This window comes from Taudactylus pleione, unplaced genomic scaffold (assembly GCF_031769625.1).
Source record: "Taudactylus pleione unplaced genomic scaffold, aTauple2 ptg000216l, whole genome shotgun sequence".
NCBI classification, from domain to species: domain Eukaryota; kingdom Metazoa; phylum Chordata; class Amphibia; order Anura; family Myobatrachidae; genus Taudactylus; species Taudactylus pleione.
In genome coordinates this window covers 11941384-11966293 of record NW_028284618.1, presented here as the reverse complement: position 1 = coordinate 11966293, position 24910 = coordinate 11941384, and the positions used below count along the sequence as shown (strand labels likewise).

Sequence of the window (24910 nt, the reverse complement as noted above, 5' to 3'; positions counted from 1 at the left end):
CCTTATGGCAAGGTGCTCCATCATGCTGGAAAAGGCATTGTTCGTCACCAAACGGTTCTGGTATGGTTGGGAGAAGTTACTCTTGGAGGATGTTTTGGTACCATTCTTTATTCATGGCTGTGTTTTTAGGCAAAATTGTGAGTGAGCCCACTCCCTTGGCTGAGAAGCAACCCAACACATGAATGGTCTCAGGATGCAGGATGTTAGTATAGCAATAGAATCACAGACAAGGAGTCACAAGTAAAGGGTAGGACAACTCACTGGAGCTAGAGTCACTGGAGCTAGAGTCATTAGACAGTGGAGAGTCACAGAGGGGAGGCACAACATTCATATGGGCAAGCAGACCGTGTCAGAGTAGTTGAAGGGGACAAGGAGACAAAACTGAGAAATGGCTTGAACATAGGGAATGAAGGGGAGAGTGGAATTGAGGCAGTGGACACTGGGGACAGAAGGGTGATGTTTGAGAGGAGAGGGAGAGAAGGAGAGGGATAGGGATCCTTGAAGGTGTAAAACAGTGAGTACAGTCTTTGCCATGTTAAGTTTCAGGAGACATACTGTCATATAGGAAGAGATTTCAGTGTTATCAACGTAAAGATAATATTGGAGTCCGATGAAGCTGATTATATCCTCCAGGGAAGTGGTGTAGAGAGCAAAGAAGGGGGCCAAAGACAAACTCTTGGGGAACACCATCCGGTAGACAAAATGAAAGAGAGGTGGAGTTAGTTGTAGAGACAAAGAAGGATCAGAGATAAGAGTACCAAGAGAACAAAGTAGCAGAGACCTATGGGATATAAAGAGGTGATTTGAGGGTGATAAGGTTGTTGTGACCAGGGTGAGGGCAGTTTTGGTGGAATGGAGGGGGATGGGACCAGACTGAAGAGTGGAGAGAAGAGAATGGGAGAAGAATGTGTTAAGGCGTAGGTAGACAATCACCTCGAGAGGCTTGAGAGTAGAAAGATAGGGTGGCCATTCGAGAGTCAGGATCTAAGTAGGGTTTATTTAAGGACAGATCACCCCAGGCACCCAAAAATGTTATTACACAATTATTACAAAATGTAGCACTCTCAGAGATCAGCAGATTGCTAAATGGCGAAGTAGTAACACAATTATAGAAAATCGGTGAAGACGTATAATTAAAAAAAAGATACATTGTTTTGAAAATACTTACATTAGATAATTATTACTTTTTCATACAAATGCAACCTCTGCATCCCAACAATAAAATCCTCAGTCTTTACAGTCTATAGTCATTTACTGCTAATTTATTCTTGAATCAAACATTTTGCATCAGACCGTGTGTATGATTTTCAAAATAAATAAAACTTGTGAATATTCTCTGTTTTATGCTTTTCACACCTTAATTAACAATCCCAGTATTAAATCTCAATATTTTCCATTCACGCACAACATCAGATGATTTTTTTTTTTTTTATTACAGTTCAACACATTACCCCGAGATAAAAGACAAGCGTACAAATGTCTACAGTGCTTTCCGTGAAGGATCAGATTAGAAGATTTGGGCTCTTGGTTATGGAAAGGGTTTGACGTCTTTCTCAGATGGTGAAAGCAGAAATGTAGATTTCTAAGCTAGTAAATTCCCCTCCATTTATAGGCTTCTGAGTAAAATGCTGTCAAGCATCAAACATTATGAGCAGTAACATACCCGCACGTGTACTACAGAAAACAGCTTGTGTAAGTGTACAAATCATTCATAAATCACTGCAGTATTTAGAACACTTGAAATTCTTGGAGCAGAGGAGAACATTTTTTCCATGCACTCTGCATGGACATCACAGATCAACTCATAAGAATTAGCATGCACCATTTGTGTCCTACTTCTGAATACACATTTTGGGCCCGAAGCAGAGATGAATGCAAATGGGTAGTAATTGCTCCTGCATTGCTTGCATGGAGCCAAACGTACATATTCCGCCCGCATGTTGAATTGTAAACCTCTCTGCAGCCGGAACTCCCATATCTGTGCTTTTGGTTTCATACCAGTCATCATAGTCAGTACAAAATTGCAACAGCCCTGGTGCAAAATTATATATATATATATATATATATATATATATATATATATATATATGAAAACAGGCATAAATTATCTGTACACCCAACCCTGCAATGCCGTCGACATGCCCGCCTTAATTTTGTCTACGTGCAAACACCCGGTTCCATCCTTTCAGTCGCAAGCGAAGATAAAACGGAGTGGCGTACGCTCAGCTCCGGAGCATGCACAAAGCAAAAACACACAATATCCAACTGCAAATACAAAAAATGCCCCTCTACTCCAAACTAATAAACAGAGTAGGTTTTACACCGCTTGCTCCCACTGACGGCTCCAGCACAACTAGAGTCTCTCAAGCAGTGTTTCCCAACCTCGGTCCTCAAGGCACTCTAACAGTCCAGGTTTTAGTGATATTCATGGTTAAGCACAGATGGTTAAATCAAAACAACCGAGGTACTACTTAAGACACCTGTTCTCAAGTACGGCTATACTTAAAATCTGGACTGTTAGTGTGCCTTGAGGACCGTGATTGGGAACCCCTGCTCTAAAGTTAACAGCATTGCCTCCCGCTAATGGGTTGATCACAGTCGCCTAGAAAACAATGCTGCTCAGTGGCAGGGGGGAGCGGGAAGATGGGAGAGTGGAGACCGGGAAGGTGGGAGAGTGGAGAGCAGACCAGAGTGAGTAGCGGGAAGGTGGGAGAGTGGAGACCAGACCAGAGTGAGGAACGGGAAGGTGGGAGAGTGGAGATCAGACCAGAGTGAGGAGCGCGAAGGTGGGAGAGTGGAGATCAGACCAGAGTGAGGAGCGGAAAGTTGGGAGAGTGGAGACCAGACCAGAGTGAGGAGCGGAAAGTTGGGAGAGTGGCGAGCAGCTCAGAGTGAGGAGCGGAAAGTTGGGCGAGGGGAGAGCAGCTCAGAGTGAGGAGCGGAAAGGTGGGAGAGTGGAGAGCAGATCAGAGTGAGGAGCTGGAAGGTGGGAGTGGGTAGCGGAAAGTTGGGAGATTGGAGAGCAGATCAGAGTGGGGAGCGGAAAGTTGGGAGAGTGGAGAGCAGATCAGAGTGAGGAGCGGAAAGGTGGGAGAGTGGAGAGCAGATCAGAGTGAGGAGCAGAAAGGTGGGAGAGTGGAGAGTAGATCAGAGTCAGGAGCTGGAAGGTGGGAGAGTGGAGAGCAGATCAGAGTGGGGAGCAGAAAGTTGGGAGATTGGAGAGCAGATCAGAGTGGGGAGCAGAAAGGTGGGAGAGTGGAGAGCAGATCAGAGTGAGGAGCAGAAAGGTGGGAGAGTGGAGAGTAGATCAGAGTGAGGAGCTGGAAGGTGGGAGAGTGGAGAGCAGATCAAAGTGGGGAGCAGAAAGTTGGGAGATTGGAGAGCAGATCAGAGTGTGGAGCAGAAAGTTGGGAGAGCAGATCAGAGTGGGCAGCGGAAAGTTGGGAGATTGGAGAGCAGATCAGAGTGTGGAGCTGGAGCAGGTCGAATTTATTTCTTTTTTTAAAGTGGCGGGGCTGGTCAACCAATTAAAGATGTATACTTTAAAATATGCGGGATTGTGGTCTATTTATGAAATTAGGACAGTGATATTGCTTACCACTGATTTTGACTGAACTGCCCTAGATAACTGCAAACATACTTTTTGCCTGTATGATAGCACTTGAAAGGGGATTGTAGTCATGTCGACATTCACAGCGTTGACAGTGCTAATAAATATCAACATGTGAAATGCCGACATTCTGCATGGACCGGCAGTGGAGGAGTAGGGTTAGGCTACAGGAGGGGAGTGTTATGGTTGGTCATAGTTACTGCCAGAAGCACCCCTGGTGCCGTTGGAAATCAGGACTTTACCGCCGGACCCAGAAAACACTGCTACAGCCGCCTGACCCGGTAAATCACCACTAGACTACCATGGAATGTTTTGTCGACACTCTAATCATGTCAACACGATAAATGTAGACGTGGTCAATGTCAACATGCCAAGTATGTCGATATTACCACCATGTCAAGTTTCCCAAAGAAAGTCGATAAAATATACCACACCCCTTGAAAGAGTATGACAATCGCTGTTTTAAAAGTAAAGGTAGAAAACAGAAGACAAACAATATACTAAAAAGTGTCAACTTATTGGTCAGTCTAAAAACAATCAGCAAAATGTATCGGTTACACGTTATACCAAGCTATGTCCAAGTAAATCATCCATTTCTTGTATTTTTGAACTTACTCCATAGGGATTAAATTAAAATAAAGACAATTATTTCACATGGCATTAACGATTCTTTTTTAGTAACAGAAAGGAAAAGCTATGTAATGGCTCCACCACAAAACATATGGCCGATCACATTACATGCGTTTTATTAGCATCTACACAGTACAGTTTTTGTCTGCGGAAAATAATATCTGCAGCAAACAGAATCTGAGAAGTGGTCTGACCATGATGATGGAAAGCAAACGGGAAGAGTCTATCCATCACGAGATCACGTTCCGACAGGACTGTTTCGCTGCAGTCCGCAAACGTTGGTCTCCTAAAGCTGCCTCCAGACCTAGCAGTCTAGTCTTGGGAAGGCTTAATGTTCTGGAAATAAGAATGTCTATAGGAGTCAGTGACTGATTGGAGGAGCTTACCTTGCAGTATCGCAGGGACTCCATTAGTGTCAGGAAACCTACGTGTGCCTGGCTGTGAATACCCAGCAATTCTGGTGGAAAAAAAAAATAAAAAGGGGAATAATTATTGTAGATCTAATGCAACCTGGCATAATGATTAGTTACCCATGTCTGACTGACATCTTAGTAGCACAATTTCATTTTGAATCTCATATGCATTTATTCTGAAAATAACAGCAAATCACTATTGAAATGTACTATTTTTTACTTAGATAGATTGGAAATCGTGCTGTCACTTACCCTGTAGGGTTCAGCTCAGAGCGGACAGAACCCAGGCAAGGTAAAACGTGTGCGAAATGTACAATAAGTATTTTTCTACTGTAGCAAACACCAATCCTCAAGCACTGCCTACAGGCCATGTTTTCAGTATTTCTTTAATCATGTACAGGGGAGTTCATCTATTTTGTTCGGTCAGAAATTATCCACCTGAAAGCCTAAACCTGGCCTGTTGGCAAGGATGGATTACTCAAAGGAGGGGGTGGTCACCTAAAGGCCCACACACACACCGCAGCAAATATCACCCCAATCTGGACAGCTCCCGGCAGCGTTGTAGTGTATTACATCACGTCTGCTGCCAGGAGCCGGCTCACAGACATGAAGTAATACACCGCTGGTCAGTGCATTCAAGGTAAGGGGCATAACAGCGGCGGCGAGCTTGCGTGACGCAGGCGTTCAGGTAGGAAGATTGTCAATTTTATTAGTGGGGTGGCAATTGTTTAAGGAGGGGTACCCAGAACTCAGTTGCCCCGGGGCCCGCACAAGCCTTAATCCGGCCCCACCTGTTGGTGATATTGGATGTTTGGCTTTGAGAACCCCTGTAGGATACACATGAGAGGTATAACTAGAAATCATAGTCTAACATTGATATTATAAAAAGATAAACGGCTCCTTTCAAGTTGCTTCTTAGCTCCGATTTATCATTTGTGACAAACAAGGCCTAATGCATTGCACACCAGCACTCCGATAAGTTCAACGCTGCAATACACAATCCTCCTATATAAATTCTAGACATAGTGATACTGTAGTGCTCACCACAGTGGAACCATATCAGCTGTGCGATCTGGTATTTTCAAAGTAAAAACCATAACGACCCACTTAGGCTGGCTGCGTACAGCTTTATTCAGGTAGCAGTGCCAGCAGCCACATCCCTTTCATACACACATCACTCCAGCAGAAATCCATCAATCCGGGACTGAACAGGTCAGATGTGCCCCAGCGAGTATGAGAACACACACAATATCCATCTGGTTCCCAAAGAATAGGAAGTAAAAAACCAAGGAAAGAATAGCTACATGTGTATTAGATATACATATATATTGCCTGGGACAAGGGTCATTCATCTGGTGGCCATCAAAGCCCCTTCTGTTAACAGTTATATTTTGCCAGCATAATCCATTGCCCTTCACAGAGAGGTAAAAAAAATTCCTGCCCCCAAGCTTACAATCTATAGGGAAATAACAGTTTGATACATGAAGTATATGATCTACATAATGCATATTGGACCAGCTAGATATGAAGGGTAAAAAGCACTTGATGGGCTATATTATCCAGTCACACAGCAATGCTGGCTTGGGGTATGACTGTAGTTTTAGAAAAAGAACACATGTAAGTTTTGTGTGAACTGTGTGGAGGGGAGGTTTTTGGGTAGAACAGCTAATGTAGATTAAGCGGATGGTTCGGGAATTTGATATAATTTGCCTGAAGAGGGGAGCTGTCAGAGAATGTTTGAATGTGAAAAAAGTAACAGTGAATGGGAGCAGGTAATAAGTGTGGATGAGAGACGCAGATTTTGCGCAGACAGAGTTGAGAGATATTTGCATCACTAATGTGTCTCAAACCAAGTACAGTTTAGTTGATGGTTTTGCATCTTAGAAGTAATTTAGATTGGATTTAGTAAAATCATGTAGGGACTGAGAGCTGAGCTGCAGTAGAAGAACATTTTACAAGAAAGACAGTCTAACCTCTGCACTATAGGGATGAAACTCTGACTAGGGGATGACCGGTAAGGAGGCTATTGCAAAAGTCAATGAGGGAGAAAATGAGGTTGTGAATTAGGTTTTTGCAGTGTCCTGTGCAAGATATACACACAAACATACATATAATGCCTTATTACCGTATTGTCGTGTGTAAAGGCCACATTCTGTCAAAATAAGGGAAAAAAATACCCCAAAAGTGGGATGCAGTCGGCAAGACGACAGTCAGAACACTGGTGCTCACTATACCGGCTGCGGGATTCCGACAGGTCAAAATGCCGACAGCTTCAAATGGTAAGTAATTAGGGTTAGGCTGCAGGAGTGGAGGGTTAGGGTGCTGGAAGGGACGGTTAGAGTTAAGCTGCGGGATAGGGTTAGACTTAGAATACTTACCAAAAATCACCATCACTTTAACCATCGGAACTCCGTACCCAACCCTCAAAAGCTGAAGGGAAGCAAAAGCCAATAGAAGCGCTGCACCCTTAGGTCGTACACCTTTCTGGTGCACACGTTTGGCTACACTGTACAAATCCCAGTTGCCATGACACCCTGGAAATGCATCCTCTTGACTGGAACATGTCTGTTTCTAATGTTGCTTCAACATCCTTTCAGCACTGTAGTGTAATTACACAGGACAAGCAGGTCATGACGCAGTTCTTTGTACATGTTCCATCTGGGAACCGTCTTGGTGTTACTGGCAGGTAAAGTAATATGTATTCATGTCCTGTATGTGTAGTGATGGGCACAGGCTGGCAAATGTGTGGTGTAAAATCTGGGTTTATTATATGTTGCCCAATGTAAGGTATGAGGTTTTATCTGCCAATACAAAGCTGCACGCCGCAAAAGAACGTCTGACCGTAAACGCAGCGAACAAACATTTTTTAAACCCGTAGATGCCGTGGCTTTTTTATGCAGGAAAACCCGGCATTTTAATAGGTCTGTCCCTGCACATAATGTATAGAAGACGCATCCCATCAATACTTGCATACAGATCATAGGGCCTGATTCAGACCCACTCGCGAGCGGCTGTCCGCTCGCAAGTGGGTCGATGTTATGCACTGAGCATGCGCACGACGGAGGGAGCTCCGTCGTGCGCATGCGCCAGACGCGACGAGCGAAGGAAAGTCCTTCGCTCGTTGTGTCCGATCAAAGGGGGCGTGCTGTCAATGTTGATTGACAGCACGCCCCCTTTGGTGGGCGTGCCTCCCTGACGGGGGCGTTCCCACGGGAACGCCTCCCGTCAGAAGCCGGCCCACTGACATCACTAGTGATGTCAGTGGGAGTGATTTTGGCTCTGATAGAGCCAAAATCACTCCGGAGCTTGCGGTTGAAAACCTCAACCGCAGGCTCCGGCTCGCAAATTCGATGGTCGCGATGGTCTCGACCATCGCGGCCATCACAAAGCACGCTCGTATAGCCTGTGGGTGGTGACCCACAGCTATACGAGCGTCCAGGAGGACGCTCCATGAAAATGGAGCCCGGCCCTCATTCAGAGCGTGCGCTCTGCTCAGAGCGTACGGCTCTGAATGAGGGCCATAGTGTATGACCTGCTGCTGCAAATGCTATATGACCCGGTCTGAGTATACCTTGCAACACGGGGTGGGGCCTGGACTGCACACCCTAATTTTAAACATAATAAGAGGTGTTACCATGCTGAGACTTGTAGTGCCATGCAGAAAAAAGAAAACGCAGGTGCACAGTCTCGAAGCACCAAGAAAACTGATATCAAACAATTATATTTTGTAACAGACAGATCCATCCATGATAGTGTCCTAGGATGGCTACAAATAAGGATTAGGCTACTGTACAATAAAAACAGGGGCGGGACAGATGTCAATGCTCTTCCCATGGCCTATTTCACGGGGGCACCACCCGGTGTTTTTACCAGGACACTCCGCTCTCAATCCGTTTCAATGTCCATGAATGACAGCCGGGGATCATGGCACTATCTGCGTTTCCGATTTACACAGGGCTGGGTGTTGCAGTTACCGCTTTAAACAGGACTGGGCACCGCCGGCACCAACTTACTCGGCTGGACGTCGCTGCTACATGCGCAGATGGCAATGGGGAGTGGCCTTGAGAAAAGGGGAGTTTCTTTAAGACGCGCCACCTTTTCATCACTCTCGAGGGCGTGCGCGGCACTTACGGACATGCCGGGCTGTTCCAAAGCTCTCCCTCTCTATGTGAATAGATGCTGTGTGCATGGCATCTATTCACTGGCGGTGATCGCTGCACCGCTATTTTTTCCACCCACGGGCCGCAGTGTCTCGTGGGTGAGGATGGTACTCGCCAGATTATTTTAGCAGGGCACCGTCAAAAGGACATTCTGCCTTGGGGGCAGGGCGCCCGGTTAAAACAGCTTAGCGGGAACGCTACTTTGACACCATCGATGGAGACCCCAGTAAACTACAGGTGAAATAGTAATACCATTGTACGTATTCTTGGCATTAATCTTTATTTACTTGAAGTCATTTAGACAAACACATTTTATTTTAATTTTTTTACAGGCATTGGGGGCTGCTGGGTGATTACAAAAATCAAACCGGTTATTACAAGCAACACTTCCAAACATTAGGCTAAACATCACTTGAAAAAGCTTAAATCTATATAATAATCAAGAACGGCTTCCAATGTTGGCGATGGAGGCATAACAGCCGATCGGAGAACCTGCCCCTGGGTAAGTATAAGTACAGATCAAATCTATTAGTATATTAATAATGGCTCTTTAAACACTGTGTAAGAAATGACTTAAGGCAGGGTTATTTTTTATTTAAAGAACAAGATAAGTACCTTATAGGCATGCATCCGACAGACCTTCTTACCTGTCTGACAAGTCAATAACTACTTTCAAAAGGATGGCTGTCAGCTCACAGCAAGTCATATAATGGCAGCGGGAGGAGGACGAGGAAGAAGAGGATTTTACAACACACACAGCTGGAAATAGGAGTTCCAAAGCCTCTCTGCTCACTCTATCATGTGCCACATGACTGTGGTTGCCATGGTAGTCCATGACACTGTGCAGAATTTGATATCAACAGCAGCCTGAAGAAACAAGCTAAGGAACCATGGCAAATAGCAGCATTATTTTTATAACCTGCCATAGCGACGTTAGGAAACAGCCATCATTTCTACATGGTATTGCCGCTTTAAGACACCACAAAAACAAGTTCTCGCAGCAGAGAAAGCGATTTGTGAAGATGTCAGGCTCTTCCAGCGCTGCACTGCTCCCAGCACTATAGTACAGCAGATAATGTTAGGACTTAGTTTAAGCCAAATGATTTCTTAAGGGATAAAAGAACACAATCTGTTATCTCCTTCATCTTCCTTTCCTAGCCTTTGGATTGGAATATTACATCCAAGCCTCATTAGTACTTAAAAGGAATAAAACTTTTAATAATGGTGAAGTACAGACAGCCTAAAATTGCCGGAATGAAAAAAAAAGTATTTCCTCTCGTCAGACCTGTAAGTGCTCAGGGAGGTCAGCCAACTCTGGAACAAGACGACATTTTTCCATGTTCTCCAATCATACAAGCTAAATAATAAGCACACTTCAACATGGCGCTACCGCCATCTACTGGCTACATCTGTACAACTACAGAGAACATCACACCAGTATATGTTTTATAGATCCATATCACACACATACACAGATACCTTAGGGTAAATGGTTTTCCTTTGTTATTTGCACGTTGATAAAAAGCCTTTGGATCTCTGAAACGTCAGTTTTATGAATATACTTTTATACGACTACAAGTCCCGGAGTGCAGCCTCCTTTTGTTCCAGGACAAATATGTGACTTTGGATGTGCTGAATTTAGGAAGGCACCACGGCACCATAGTTTTATTAGACCCCTGAGTACCGCTTTGTCGGTGGAGTGTTTAGGTATGGGTTGGGTACGAAATCCCAGAACCCGGGATGCCAGCTGTCAAAAGACCAACAGCGGCATCCCAATGCCGAGAATCCCGACAGGGAAGAGGTAAGTACCCTAACCTTCCCTCCTTAACTCCCTAGCCCTCCTGTTATGCACCCCAACCCTTCCTACCCCGCACCCTAACCCTCCCAGTTAGTGCCTAAAACTAACCCTCCCCCCCACGTGGTGCCTAACTCTAACCCCCCTGTCCGTAAACTAACCCTAACCTCCCCCCTCCCGTAGGCTAACCCTACCCCCCCCCCCCCAGGGTGCCTAAAACGAACCCCCCCATCGGCTAAGACCTAAGGGCTCCAGCAGTACTAGCCATCGGCATGCCCGAATCCCGGTGTCGGCATCTCCCCTCATGCCGGCATTCAGGTGCCGGTGTCTAGGCCCTGGTTCAGGATTCCAATGCCGGGATTTTGTCACCCGGCATGCCGATGGTCGGCATTTTAAGATTAGACAGATAGACTTTAGGCTGTGACTTTAACCGCACAGAGGAACCCGATGTGAGGATAAGCCATGGTCACCTGCATCGGAGCTGTCTTTTCAGGGATTCAGACTCAGTCGCACACAGATATACAAGTGCTGCACTCCCCAGTGGGCAATGTACTCTGGCAAAGTAGTTTTGCCGCTTCCATTTTTATTTAGATGAAGATGCACATTTTGAGCGAAAATAAAAAAAACCCTCTGTATCAAAGGGTTACTGTAATTACACAGTACACTTCCGTATTTAACATGCAGAATTACGTTTGGGTGAAGTGTCCTGCCCTTGGCAAAGCCCAACTGAAAAGAGAACGCTGCATAAATGTTACACTGTATCCTTCATTTAATGTTCACCGATTGTCCCTCGGAAATAATCAGTAGAATTCGGCAAGCAGCGTCACCAGTCCCTGTACAAAAAGAAGCCTTACATTTCCTGTAAGCAGGAGTAAGAGGAGAGGAGGGTGACTTACTCATTCCTGAGCATTCTCTGTCTCCGTCCCACACATTGGAAACAGCGTGGCCGGTCAGCAGGAGGTTGATCAAACTTTGGCTACAAGAGATATGAAAGAGAAATAACCACAAATAAATAGCGCATACATTTTAAAAGGGCAACGTGTAAACAAGCAAAACCCTAACATGACAAAAATGGACTTGGGGCGGTAAACAGCGACCTGGTGGTCAATTCAGGGCCGTACGCAAGTGTGACAACACCGATCGCTGCTTTGGTGACAAAAACAATTCTAAGCTGTCAGAAGTACAGAATCTCAAGAAGTTCCCAACACCATTCAGTGGTAACTGGGGGATCACCTCCTAACTGATAGAAATAACGCTCTAATAATTGGGATTTCTATCGCTGGAGGGACAGGTTGTGTATTAGAACAAAGATCTGGCTGGACATCTTTTAAAAAAAAAAAAAGGAAGAGCAATATCATATATAAACAAATCAGAAATAAAAACTAAATAAGTAAATTTACTAAAGTTTTAGGTTCTAAACCAAAACGACTGACATCACTGTCATGACTATCATCCGTCACGACAGACTACAGGTACCAGCAAGCCTGCCACGGCCTGCCCAGTCAGGCTGGGGCAGGCTTGCTGGTACCTGTAGTCTGCCTGTAAAAAATAATATTATATATTCATTACACATTAAACCTGCACCTACCACCACCATGATGCGAGGAATAACCCTTGGTTGCTGATTGATGCTCGGGAGGGGAGACCCCATTTGTTAAGGGGTCCAGACTCCAGACTTTCCGGGAAATCCAGCCCTGGACTGTCCAGTTTGAGGCTGGTTAATGTGATGGCAAGGTGACCCCACGCTGTGTGTCCCCCTGCTATGGCATTATCCCATGGCTGGTTCAGCCTGGTGCTGGTTATAGGAGATAAGGGGGAACCCCATACCGTTTTGATTCCCTATTTTCCCAGGTCCAGTTATGGATTTATGGATTCTGGAGAAGATCCTACACTTTTAATTTAACTCTTCCAAAGCTTTTCAATGTAACAAAGCCTGCACAAATCATACTGATCTGTGCAGTGCTTCTCACAAACTTGTCTATCTCCATCGTTGTACATTCGGGTTTTGGTCGGTTGTAAAACAGACCAATAGTAAATCTGCGGAGTCGTTTGTCGCAAGTTTTGCCTTTAATAAACACTTGTTTTGTAAAACAGACTTTTAGCAAATTTACCCCTATATGTACTCTGGAGGAAATTTTAAGCAGCCATCTGGGGTGCAGGCATCTCTGCACTCTTCCATGCTGTTCATTTTCAGTTCAGAGGCTGGGAATATATAATTACTGGAAGAAGGTGGACCTACACACAAGGGTGGAGTAAGTGACAAAAACGGAGTTTGCGGTGTCCCTTATCTGGAAGGAAACTTCTTGAGTTAAGGAGAGCAATTTGCAATTTACTGCAGCCTCGCAGGGGGCGGTCGGGCCCTACTGCAGCCTCGCAGGGGGCGGCCGGGCCCTACTGCAGCCTCGCAGGGGGCGGCCGGGCCCTACTGCAGCCTCGCAGGGGGCGGCCGGGCCCTACTGCAGCCTCGCAGGGGGCGGCCGGGCCCTACTGCAGGCTCGACGGGGGACGGCCGGGCCCTACTGCAGCCTCGCAAGGATAAAGAGAATAGAATCTCAGAGTTCCTGTGGCAGTTATAAGCAGATGGCCTGATTCACTATGGATCACTATTGCGATCGCAGCTGCAATTACGCACGCAGGTCTGCTGCAAAAATATGCTAATGAACGCAATCGCAAAGCCAGCATGGAGTCGCTCACTGCTGCTCTCTCACATCCGTAATACCTTGCAGTCCTGTGTATACATCGGTAACATCGGCCCCTCACGCATAATTACAACAGGTCAGATCTTACTCAGAAATTGCTAACCTCGTCGCACGCAGTGAGTACTCAAGCTGCGTATTCCGTTACAGTGGCCAATTTATGCACGCCCATGCAACAGTGTTCAAATGGACAGGCACTCCTGTGTTTCTCCAACCAGTCCCCAGTCACCACCCCCAAATGCTGACCTCCCGTCATTCACTCTGTGATGGCTTTGTGATGGCGCGATCGCAATATTAACTCACGCACACTGCGATGCATATGCAGTATGCACCATCGGCCGATCTGCGTACGCTGTTGCAATTGAGATCCGTGATGAATCAGGCACAGAGGGCCTGATTCAGAGCCGAACGCTCTGACCAGAGCGCTCGCTCTGAATCAGGGCCCTCCTCCATGAAAATGGGGCGGCCTCCTGGCCGCTCGCATAGCTGTGGGTGACCACCCACAGCATATGCGAGCGTCCATGATGATGGTCGCGATGGTCTTGACCATCGCGACCATCGGGCTTGCGACGGAGACCCTGCGGTAGGGTCTCGCTGCCGCAAGCCCTGGAGTGATTTTGGCTCTATCAGAGCCAAACTCACTCCCACTGACATCACTAGTGATGTCAGTGGGGCCGGCTTCAGACGGTAGGCGTTCCCATGGGAACGCCTCCGTCTGGCAGGCACGCCCCCAGCACGCCCACCAAAGGGGGCGTGCTGTCAATCAACATCGACAGCACGCCCCCTTTGGTGCGAGACCCGGAGCGATGGAGAGCCCGTCGCTCGTCGGGTCTCGCGCATGCGCACGACGGAGCTCCCTCCGTCGTGCGCATGCGCAGTAGGGGAACATCGACCCGCTTGCGAGCGTCCTGCGCTCGCGAGCGGGTCTGAAAGACCCCCAGAGTACAGAAAATGCCTGTGGACAGAACCGGCATGCAAAACTTTTCTTCTATATGAAACAAGATGGAAGTATGAACCATTTCCTACAATTATTGTATACTGTGCGCGTCCGATCAGTCATTCCAGCCCGTCGTTTATCGCTTCGTCTGATTGGCTGTGCTGCTCAGCAGATGGGACGACGCAATGTGGTGCACATCGTGTAGTGTGTACGTGGGACAGCACATTGTGTACAGAAGAAACGATTAATCGGATATGATCACCCAACACGATAAATCATGCCGTCGTTCGGAAGATTGCATAGCGATTATGTGCTCCTGGGACTTGGGGAAATTGGGATGACCGTTACATCATTTATCACATCGTATAGTGTGTAGTGTACCCAGCTTTGGGGCAAAATCTCAGTATAAATTCCCTTAATTTTTATTTTAATATAATTCTTTATTTTGGATGGTTGCAAACATTGAATGCAAACAACCATACAACAATGCAAATCATGAGTTACCAATGTAACTCTATTTAACCTTAAGTGACTTTAAGGTTAATTTGTCTGGGATAACAAGAGATATGGTAAGAACTTACCTTTGTTATCTCTGTTTCTACGAAGTCCATAGGGTCCACAGGGTTGACCTTGGGGTATAGCTGGATCTGGATCCACGGGCACCACGCAGTTAAAGCTTTGCTGCTCCCAGGATGCACTTGGGTCCGTCCTCCTCTATACCCCGCCCCGGCCACAGGCACCTCAGTTGGTAAGCAGCTAAGGCCGGAGGAGGAGACTAAACAGAGAGAAGGAAGACTGGAACACACAAGAAACCATACTCACAGAAATGGGAGACGGAAAACCGGTGACCAGCCACACAGCCCATTTGAAGCCAGGTGCGTCAGGGCGGGCGCCCTGTGGACCCTATGGACTTCGTAGAAACAGAGATAACAAAGGTAAGTTCTTACCATATCTCTTGTTTTCTACTTCAGGGTCCATAGGGGGTCCACAGGGTTGACCTTGGGGATGTCCCAAAGCAGTTCAACTAAGGGCGGGGACGCTCCTGTGCTGAAAGGAGTACCCGGCGCCCAAAGGATGCATCCTGAGAGGCGAAGGTGTCAAACGCATAAAACCTCAAAAACGTCTGAATTGAAGACCAAGTAGCCGCCTTACACAGCTGAACAGCGGAGGCGCCACGTCTAGCAGCCCAAGAGGGACCCACAGAACGAGTGGAATGAGCCTTAACAGAGGCTGGCACAGGTAAACCCTCCTGCGCATAAGCCTCACAAATAACTGAACGAAGCCAACGGGCTAACGTTTGCTTGTTGGCAGGCCAACCCCTCTTGTGAAAACCGAAGAGGACAAACAAAGAATCCGACTTCCTAACCGAAGCAGTCCGGTCCACATAGATTCTAAGTGCCCGGACCACATCCAAGGAAGCCTCACCAGCAGAAAGATCAGGTGACTGAAAAGCTGGCACAACAAGTTCCTGATTAATGTGGAACTTTGAAACCACTTTGGGCAAAAACTCAGGACGCGTGCGGAGCACTGCCCTGTCCTGGTGAAAAATCAGAAAAGGAGGGCGACAGGAAAGCGCCCTCAATTCTGAAACCCTCCTGGCCGAAGCAATTGCCAGGAGAAAAATGGTCTTAAACATCAGCCACTTGAGCTCCACCGACTCAAGCGGCTCAAAAGGAGGACCCTGCAAGACCCTCAGTACCACCGTCAAGTCCCACGGAGCCACCGGAGGCACGAAGGGAGGCTGGATCCTGAGAACACCTTGGAAAAAGGTGTAAACATCTGGCAGTGTAGCAATCCGTCGCTGAAACCACACGGACAAAGCAGACACATGAACCTTCAGAGAGGCCAGGCGTAAGCCGAGGTCCAAACCCGATTGAAGAGATTCCAAGATTCTGGAAACCCGGAACACCTGCGGATCATAGTTTCTGGATTCACACCACTGAAAATAAGTGCGCCACACCCTGTGGTAAATCCGCGCGGAAGCAGGCTTGCGTGCCCTAAGCATGGTACCAATCACTGAACTGGAGAAACCCCTAGACCTCAAGACGGCTGTCTCAAGAGCCACGCCGTCAAAGACAGCCGACCCAGATCCGGGTAAAGGCAGGGCCCCTGAGACAACAGGTCCCGACGCTGAGGAAGAAGGTACGGAGCGTCGATGGAGAGGCACCTCAGATCGGAGTACCAAGGACGTCTGGGCCACGCCGGAGCCACCAGCACGAGCGTGCCGCCGTCCTGCTTGAATTTCCGCAGAACCCGAGGAAGTAAGGATATCGGAGGAAACAGATACGCCAGGTGAAACGTCCATTTCACCGACAGAGCGTCTACCAGACAGGCGCCTGCGTCTCTTGTCCTTGACCCGTAAACGGGCAACTTGTGATTGTGACGGGAGGCCATCAAGTCCAGCTCCGGCAGCCCCCACCTGTCCACGAGTAGCTGAAACACCTCTGGGTGAAGCGACCATTCCCCGGGATGCACATCGTGACGGCTGAGGAAGTCCGCCTCCCAATTGAGGACTCCGGGAATGAAGACTGCCGAGATCGCTGGAACGTGACACTCCGCCCAAGCAAGAATGCGAGACACCTCCGACATTGCTGCCCGACTGCGAGTTCCCCCTTGGTGGTTGATGTACGCCACCGTGGTGGCGTTGTCGGACTGCACCTGAACCGCCCTTCCGTGAAGAGCGGGGCCGGACGACTGCAGGGCCCTGTACACAGCCCGCAGTTCCAGGATGTTGATGGGGAGAAGTGCTTCTTCCGCGGACCAACGACCCTGAAGCGATAATGAGCCGGTCACTGCCCCCCAACCCCGAAGACTGGCATCCGTCGTGAGCAGGACCCAGTCCGGGATCCAAAAGGGGCGCCCCTCGACCAGATGCGCCGTCTGAAGCCACCAAGCCAAAGACTGCCGAACCTCCGTGGACAACACCAGCATCTGAGAGCGGATCCGGTGAGGTAACCCGTTCCATTCCGATAGAATCAGCCCCTGCAGGGGCCGGGAATGGAACTGGGCAAATTCCACCATGTCGAATGTCGACACCATGGACCCCAGAACTCTCATAGCTGAATGGACCGACAGGCGGCAACTGCTCAGGCAACTGTGTATCCGCAGCTGCAGGGAGGAGACCTTCTCTGGAGTCAGGAAAATCCGCTGCTGACGAGAATCCAGCAGGGCTCCCAAATGAGCCATCCGCTGTGATGGAATCAGGGAGGACTTCTTCCAGTTTATCAACCACCCGTGTGCTTGAAGACAAGCAATGGTCAGGTGGAGATGTCGAAGAAGCACCTCCGGGGAGCTCGCCAGCAGCAGAAGATCGTCCAGGTACGGCAACAGACGTAGACCCTGACCCCGAAGGTGGGCGGCCATAACCGCCATCACCTTGGTGAACACCCTCGGAGCCGTGGAAAGGCCAAAAGGCAACGCCCGAAATTGGTAGTGATGGTTCAGGATAGCAAACCTCAGATACCGCTGATGTGCCGGTGCTATGGGCACATGGAGATAGGCGTCCTGGATATCGAGGGAGACCATATAATCCCCGGGTTCCATCGCCAGAATGATGGAACGTAACGTTTCCATCCTGAACCTGGGAACTCTGAGGTATCTGTTCAGAGACTTCAAATTCAGGATAGGGCGATGAGAACCATTGGGTTTCTGTACCAGAAACAGAGTAGAATAGTACCCCGTCCCGCGCTGAGACTGCGGAACGGGAACAATGACCCCTGCTTGTAGCAAGGATTCTATAGCTACCTGAATCTGACCAGCTTTGGTCTTGTCCAGAGAAGGACTCGTACACAAAAACTGGTGGGGCGGCCTGAACCGAAAAGACAGGGCGTACCCCTGAGAGACTACTTCTCGAACCCAGGCATCCGTGGTGGTATTGTGCCAACACTGGGCGAATTGGAGAAGTCGGCCTCCCACTCTGGGGTCCCCCAGAGAGAGGCCCGTCCCATCAGGCAGCAGGCTTATCCTCCTGCTTGGAAGAAGGGCGCCGAGCACTCCATGCCTGCTTCTTGGGCTTGGGTGCGGCCTTGGTCGCCGAATGTCTCGGGAAGGACTGGCCCTTGGCCTTACCCTGAACCCGAAAGGACCGAAAGGCAGGAGCTCCTCACTTTAGCCGGCGCAGAGGCCGAAGGGAGAAAAGCCGACTTGGACTTAGCCAAAGTATCCACTATTCTGTCCAAATCCGGACCAAATAGTAAATCACCATTAAAAGGCAAGGCCTCCAGACCCTTTTTTGAATCTGCATCAGCCCTCCAGGACCTCAGCCACAGGGAGCGCCGAGCAGACACCGCTGCAGCCGACACCCTAGAAGTGAGCAGGCTGGCATCCAAAGACGCTTCCCCAATATAGGAAGCTGCATCCCGCATCTGTCCCACTAACGCTCTCTGGATATCCGGAGCCTCATCAGGAAAGGTATCCTCCAAGGCATTGGCCCATGCCTCAATGGCTTTAGCCACCCAGGAGATAGCCATGGACGGGCGAGCCACCGCCCCGGAAAGAGAATAAATGGACTTTAAACAAGTCTCCACCTTCCTGTCCGTGGGATCCTTCAAAGAGGAGATAGACGGCAATGGCAGCGTCGCGCTTTTGATCAAGCGGGTAACGTGGGAATCCACCGCCGGCGGAGTTTCCCATTTCCTGCAATGAGCTTCAGGAAAAGGATAGTTCGCCGCCAACCTCTTCTGTGGATGGAACCTCTTACTAGGTAATTGCCAGGCCGCCGCCATATGATCTGATAATTGATCAGACAGGGGGAACACAGTTGAGGTCACCTTGGCCTTTTTAAAATTAGGAAACTTCGACCTAGGAGCCGGCGCATCATCCTCAACATGTAGGATAGCCCGCACCGCCCTAACTAAGGCTGGAACATTAATGGAGGACTTAGCTTCCACCTCCTGCCCCATGACATCAGAGTCAGAGTCCTCATGGATTTCTCCATCATCTGAGGACACTTCCGAGTCCGACAACTGCGCAGCTAGTGAACTCACAACCGGACGTTTAGACACCCTTGGTGGCACATCACCTTGCAACATGGACTGAAACGCCGAGGATGAAGCCGCCAGACTCTGTACGGAGCTGGATAGAACATCCACCCAAGGCGGAGGAGCCGTCGGAGCAAAACTCTGCAAAGGCACTACAGACTGACGCGTCCCTGGGGAAGACTGCACATACACAGGCAGTCCCGAGTAAGGACCCACAGTCTGGGCCCCGGGGGAAGACCGCAACATTTGTGGAACCCTCGGGGAATGGGGGATGGTGGGCTGCGGTAACGCCCTAGAAGGGACCGCTGATGGGACCGATAACCGGTCCGCAATAGACGCCAGCACCTGTGAAAACATCGCCCAAGGAGGGTCCTGTGATACAGGGGGGTTGGAGGGGCCCGGTACCAGCTGGCACCGCCCGCACAGACCATCCTGAGATAAGTCCTCCCCATCAACTCCAGCAGCACAACGTCTGCAGGAAAATAGCACAGGAGCCACAGAGCGCTCAGTCTCCTCATCAGACATGATACCGTAAATCACAAGAAATAGGTATCACCAGAGGAATTACGGTTTTAACACCCGCGCACTCACCAGTATGCGACACAACAGCCCAGATATGGTACTGTGTAGCACACAACAGTATGTGACTGACCCCACAAATACGTGTTTTATATAAGTGAGGGTCTCAGAAAAACGCCCTTCCCCCACACACCTGCCGGGCCGTAGGAGAAGGAAAGGGATAGTTATAAGCTGACAGTAAGGACAATAAGTCACAGACAGGCAGCACTAGCAATAGTCACATACAATGCAGAAAAGTTAGTACTCACTGCACCTTCCGCTACAATCAACCGCCCAGATTCAGTGTCTGGGAGGGCTATAGCGCTGTGTACACTGTCCTTTTGCAGGGGAGAGGTACACAGGGGGACCGGTCTACTTGATACCGCCTGGGAGTCTGCGATGTGCCAGTAAAGATGGCCGCCGGAGACCTCAGAGGAGGAGTGGCCGAGAGATAAGAGCAGCTCAGCGACGCCAGACTGCTTGTTGAAAGGCGCGCTGAGCTGAGGGGAGGAGCCGCTAGACAGGGAAGGCTGCCTCCCCTGGCTAGCAATTAACCCCCGGGTTGCCGGTCCCGCTACCAGCCTGATACCCTGGTGGTCTAGCGGACACGCGGGGTATTCCTCAATTGAGGGGGAGCCCGCCGCCGCCGCTAGCGCCTCCGGTCTGTCCCCAGAGACCGGAGGCTCCTGACTGCATTGAAGTATCCGCGGCCCGCCGCACGCGGCGACCCGCGGCTTACCTGATCCCCGTCGCGTCCGGCAGCAGTCAAGGGAGTCCCCAGAGCCCGGCTAGTACAGGCTCTGGGGTCCCGCCGCGATCCCCAGAGCTGTACTGGCGTCGCGGCGCCAGCGGGGAGAAGGAGCGGCAGCGTGGACGTCCTAAAGGACAGTCTGATGCTGCCGCTCTAACAGTGTAAAAAAAGTAGAAAAAAATAAAAAATTTCTCTTTTAAAATAAAGCTTAGGGGCTGCTCCTGCAGCCCCACTGCGACAGGGTGACCCGACTCCGGCCGGGCACCAACTAAAACTGAGGTGCCTGTGGCCGGGGCGGGGTATAGAGGAGGACGGACCCAAGTGCATCCTGGGAGCAGCAAAGCTTTAACTGCGTGGTGCCCGTGGATCCAGATCCAGCTATACCCCAAGGTCAACCCTGTGGACCCCCTATGGACCCTGAAGTAGAAAAAAGCACTTTTCCTCATCGTCTGGTCATACATCTTCTGTACACTTTGGAAGATGACAAGGAAAGAAATCTGTAGCCAAGCAGAGTATTCACAACAGCATATAATATTATTTCAGGTATTTAGTGTACCATTTCTATTTAAAGCCATGAACAATGTTTTAGACTAGTCGCTCCCACATACATGTGTCTACCCAAGAACGCGCAGGAGTAGCTCGATCTGAAAGATCTCTGCGCTGCTCTATAGTGTGTTCTAGATCGCACATCTGTGTGGCTGCTTTTAATTAAAGTTGACACTAGTTAAATGCATCTACAAATGTGATATACGTCCACAATTATAAGTGTCCCAGCTCCTATTATTCCAATACACAATATGCAAATAAAGTACATTTTGACAAAATACTAAACCTTTGGGGGGTATAGATTCAATTAGCTGTGCGCTTTACCAAGCAGCTTTAGGTTCTAGGTTAAGTGCTCAGAGCTATTCAATTATTGCCCGTGGTAAGCCCGCGAACAACTGTAGATCCCAGGTTAAATTCCGGCGGTATTCAATTAGAGCCCAGGATAAACCGGACACTAGCCCTATGGATGCATTTAACAAAGAAATTTGTGTTGGGTATACCCTCCGGGCTAGTCGTGGGCAATGATTAAATAGCTTGGAGCATTTAACCCGGGAGCAAAAGCCACATGGTAAAGGACATGGCTAATGGAATTTACCCCTTTAACCACTTGCCTTGCGTGGTCACATCAGATGCTCTGTGAGCCTGCCGGCAGCTGCTGGAAGCTTATCTCCCAGCAGCTGGGCTCAGCCCACCCAGCTTGCTCCTTGGTTGATGCAGCAAGCTCCTACTGCTGGCAAGGCTACAGACAGTCTTCCTGCAGCCCAAGCTCAAGGTGGTCAGGAAAACGGAGGCTTCCCTTCTCTCCCCCCAGGCTACAAGCACTGGCGGGTGCAGCTGCGATAGGTGATCCTGTAAGTCATGGGCAATCCGCCTGCTGCTGGCTGTTCTTCTTACAGTGGAAATATAATTGTTTTATATAGTTACGTAATCTAATTTAAAAAAAAAATAAAAAAATACATTTGGGGACATTTTTGGTAAAAAAATATTAACCAGTTAAGGTTGACAATAACTTCCAAGCATTTTGTGCAGATTAAAGGCTTTTGCTTATTATCCACAGAAAGCCTTTACAATATGCTGAAAAGCAACCCACTGCAAATCCCATAAAGATCGGCCAACCATATTTTGGCTTGGTTAGTTTAGCTCCCACTTTGGGTGGTAAGCAGGGGCGTATCTATACCTTGGCCAGGATGGCACTTGCCAGGGGCAGCGGCCGCCAGGGGGCGCCACCTGGCAGTGCCACCATAGCAATACATGCGCTTTGCTGTGGACAGACAGGTTGCGGATGGCCACACCCACACTGAGCGCAGAATGCTGACCCGGCCGCTGCTGCAATTTCTGTTTGCCGGGTGCCCGCTATGGTGTATATCAGCGGCGCACCCGGCTGCCCTGACTGGCTACTGTGAGGATTGTGTATATAGATCACCTTCCGTAGGTACATCTACGGAAGGGGATCTATCCACAACCCTGCTGTGAGCTCTGCTCTGCCTCCCTCGTCTCCCGCATGGTGCAGTGACTCATCTCCCAGTGCAAGGGATCGAGGAGCTGTTCGGCGCCGCACAGCACTGAGAGGTTACAGGTCAGTCTCTTCTTGTTAGTGTTGGCAGGGTAGGGGGTGGTGGTGTGTGTGTTTTATTAACAGGTCAGTGACAGTCTCTTGTTAATGTTGGTTGGGTGGGGGGAGTGTGTGTGTTGTGTTAACAGGTCAGTCTCTTGTGTGTGCATGTATGCTGTGTGTGTGTTTGTAAGTATGTAGTGTGTATGTTATGTGTGTGTATGAATGTATGCTGTGTGTTTGTATGTCGTGTGTTTGTATGTCATGTGTGTATGTATGCTGTGTGTGTGTAAGTATGTCATGTGTGTATGTATGCTGTGTGTGTGTGTGTATGCAAGTATGTCATGTCATGTCTGTATGTTATGTGTGTATGTATGCTGTGTGTGTTTGTAAGCATGTCATGTGTGTATGTTACGTGTGTATGTATGCTGTGTGTGTGTTTGCAAGTATGTCATGGGTGTATGACATGCGTGTATGTTGTTATGTGTGTATGTATGCTGTGTGTGTTTGTAAGCATGTTGTGTGTATGTATGCTGTGTGTGTCATTATATATATATTTATTATGGAAAAATAATTAACTATACATATAAGTGAAGAGTTGTGTTGGGACAAAAAAATTAATCAAATATAAACTATACAATAATACATTGGGAGGGGTCAGGATCGGAAGTAGGAGGAGTCATAAGTAGAGATGGGAGGAGTCAGGGTTCATTCTTAAGCCGCCCTCGCCCTACTGTGTGGTAGGGGAAAATGCAAGAGAGAGGGGGGTGTGCCAGGGGCACTCAGACCCCTAGATACGCCCCTGTTGGTCAGTAAACTACTACAAGAACACAGGCCGTCTTACCTGCCGTGGCCATACACCGGGTCTATTAAAGGTTCCTCTGCATCTTCAATTTCATTTTTCACATTTTCAATTCCCTAGTGAAAATAAAGTGGAATACATTGGTCTATCAATGATTTCTGTTCTATCATCTCTAACAAAACTATCAAGTACTAGACCTTCAACCAACATATCACCACTGGGTGAAGGCCATATCCTGGGACAAGAATAGTATTTTTTACTACAACTACATAGAAGCTCTGTACAATCTCAGGCCCTCATTCAGAGCCGCTCGTTAGCGGCAGTACGCTCGTTCTGAGCGATGTTTGCACATCTGCGCATGCGTACGGTTTTTAGTACGCATGCGCGAACCAGTCAGTGCGGCCGAAAATCGTTTGTACGCTATATAGCGAGTGCCTGCTAGTTTGAGTGACAGAATGAGGCGTATGTGGGTGGTAACAGGGGAAGGTGCTTGAAAATGGGGAGTGGAGAACCGAACGCAGGCGTGCTTAAAGGTCAAAACGGGCGTTTTATGGGTGTGTATATTTAAAACAGCAGCGTCATTGACCACGTCACTTGGTTATTTTAGAGCCAGAACTGCTCGCAAATTTGTGGTAGCAAACACCAACCACAAGAATAGCGAGCAGTTCATACGCTGGTCGATGTACTCGATTAATCTAATAAATAGCGGACATGACGTATGGTGCGAGCGGCCAGGGGGCGTTTTTATCAAATAAACGAGCGTATGTTTTGCTCGCTCGTTCAGACTTAGAGGTGTGAACAGACTGCAATGTGCGTACGGATCATTTGAATAGCCACCCCTTGTTTTTAAACGAACGACCGCAAATAGCGAACGGCTCTGAATCAGGCCCTCAGTCAATACAATATCTATTGCGATCCCAATTGTGAGGTGCAATGAATTATGCTGGGGCTCTATAAGTAAATGTTTATAATGTTCATAATCACAGGACACTGAAAAAATATCAATAAGACATACTGTGATTACAGATTCTCTTATTATTAAGAGGAGGATCTTGTAAAGTTTGGTCCAGTGATGGTCCTCACAGTAGCATCAGGCGCGTTTTGTTACAGAATGACCCACAACTTCATCAGATGAGGTTGTGGGTTATTCCACAACGAGACGCGTCAGGTTTGCCAGTTTGCGAAGATTGTTGCAGTTGTAGTCCCAAATTCCTTAACTTAGATAGTATAGTATATCTCAGCCCAGATATTTTGCAATTACATTACTGTTCCCAAAGTGCCTCTATCTAGTCAACCATACCAATAGCATTTTGCACTAATGTCTCGTGAGGTCACTGGTTACTAGTGAGCCGATATGCTGCAGGCTCTAGAGTAATGCTCCAGCCCTCAAAAACATTACACAGTGTGTAGGTGATGTGTATGCTTCGAAAAAGTAACTTTAAAATACATTTTTCTTATCGATAGGTTGTAGCAAAGCTGAC

At 48.3% G+C, this 24910-nt stretch overlaps 1 protein-coding gene across 2 annotated transcripts in view; it reads right to left on the bottom strand.

Annotated features, from left to right (window-relative positions):
* MINDY3 (MINDY lysine 48 deubiquitinase 3) overlaps nucleotides 1-24910 on the bottom strand; it is a 177803-nt gene that overhangs the window by 111133 nt on the left and 41760 nt on the right. For both annotated transcript variants that reach the window (XM_088478634.1, XM_088478633.1), the window contains exons 8-10: nucleotides 23472-23545; nucleotides 11505-11584; nucleotides 4627-4697 (exon numbers count right to left, since the gene is read on the bottom strand). In XM_088478634.1, the coding sequence (XP_088334760.1) occupies nucleotides 4627-4697; nucleotides 11505-11584; nucleotides 23472-23545 (225 nt within the window). The remainder of the gene's footprint in view (nucleotides 1-4626; nucleotides 4698-11504; nucleotides 11585-23471; nucleotides 23546-24910) is intronic.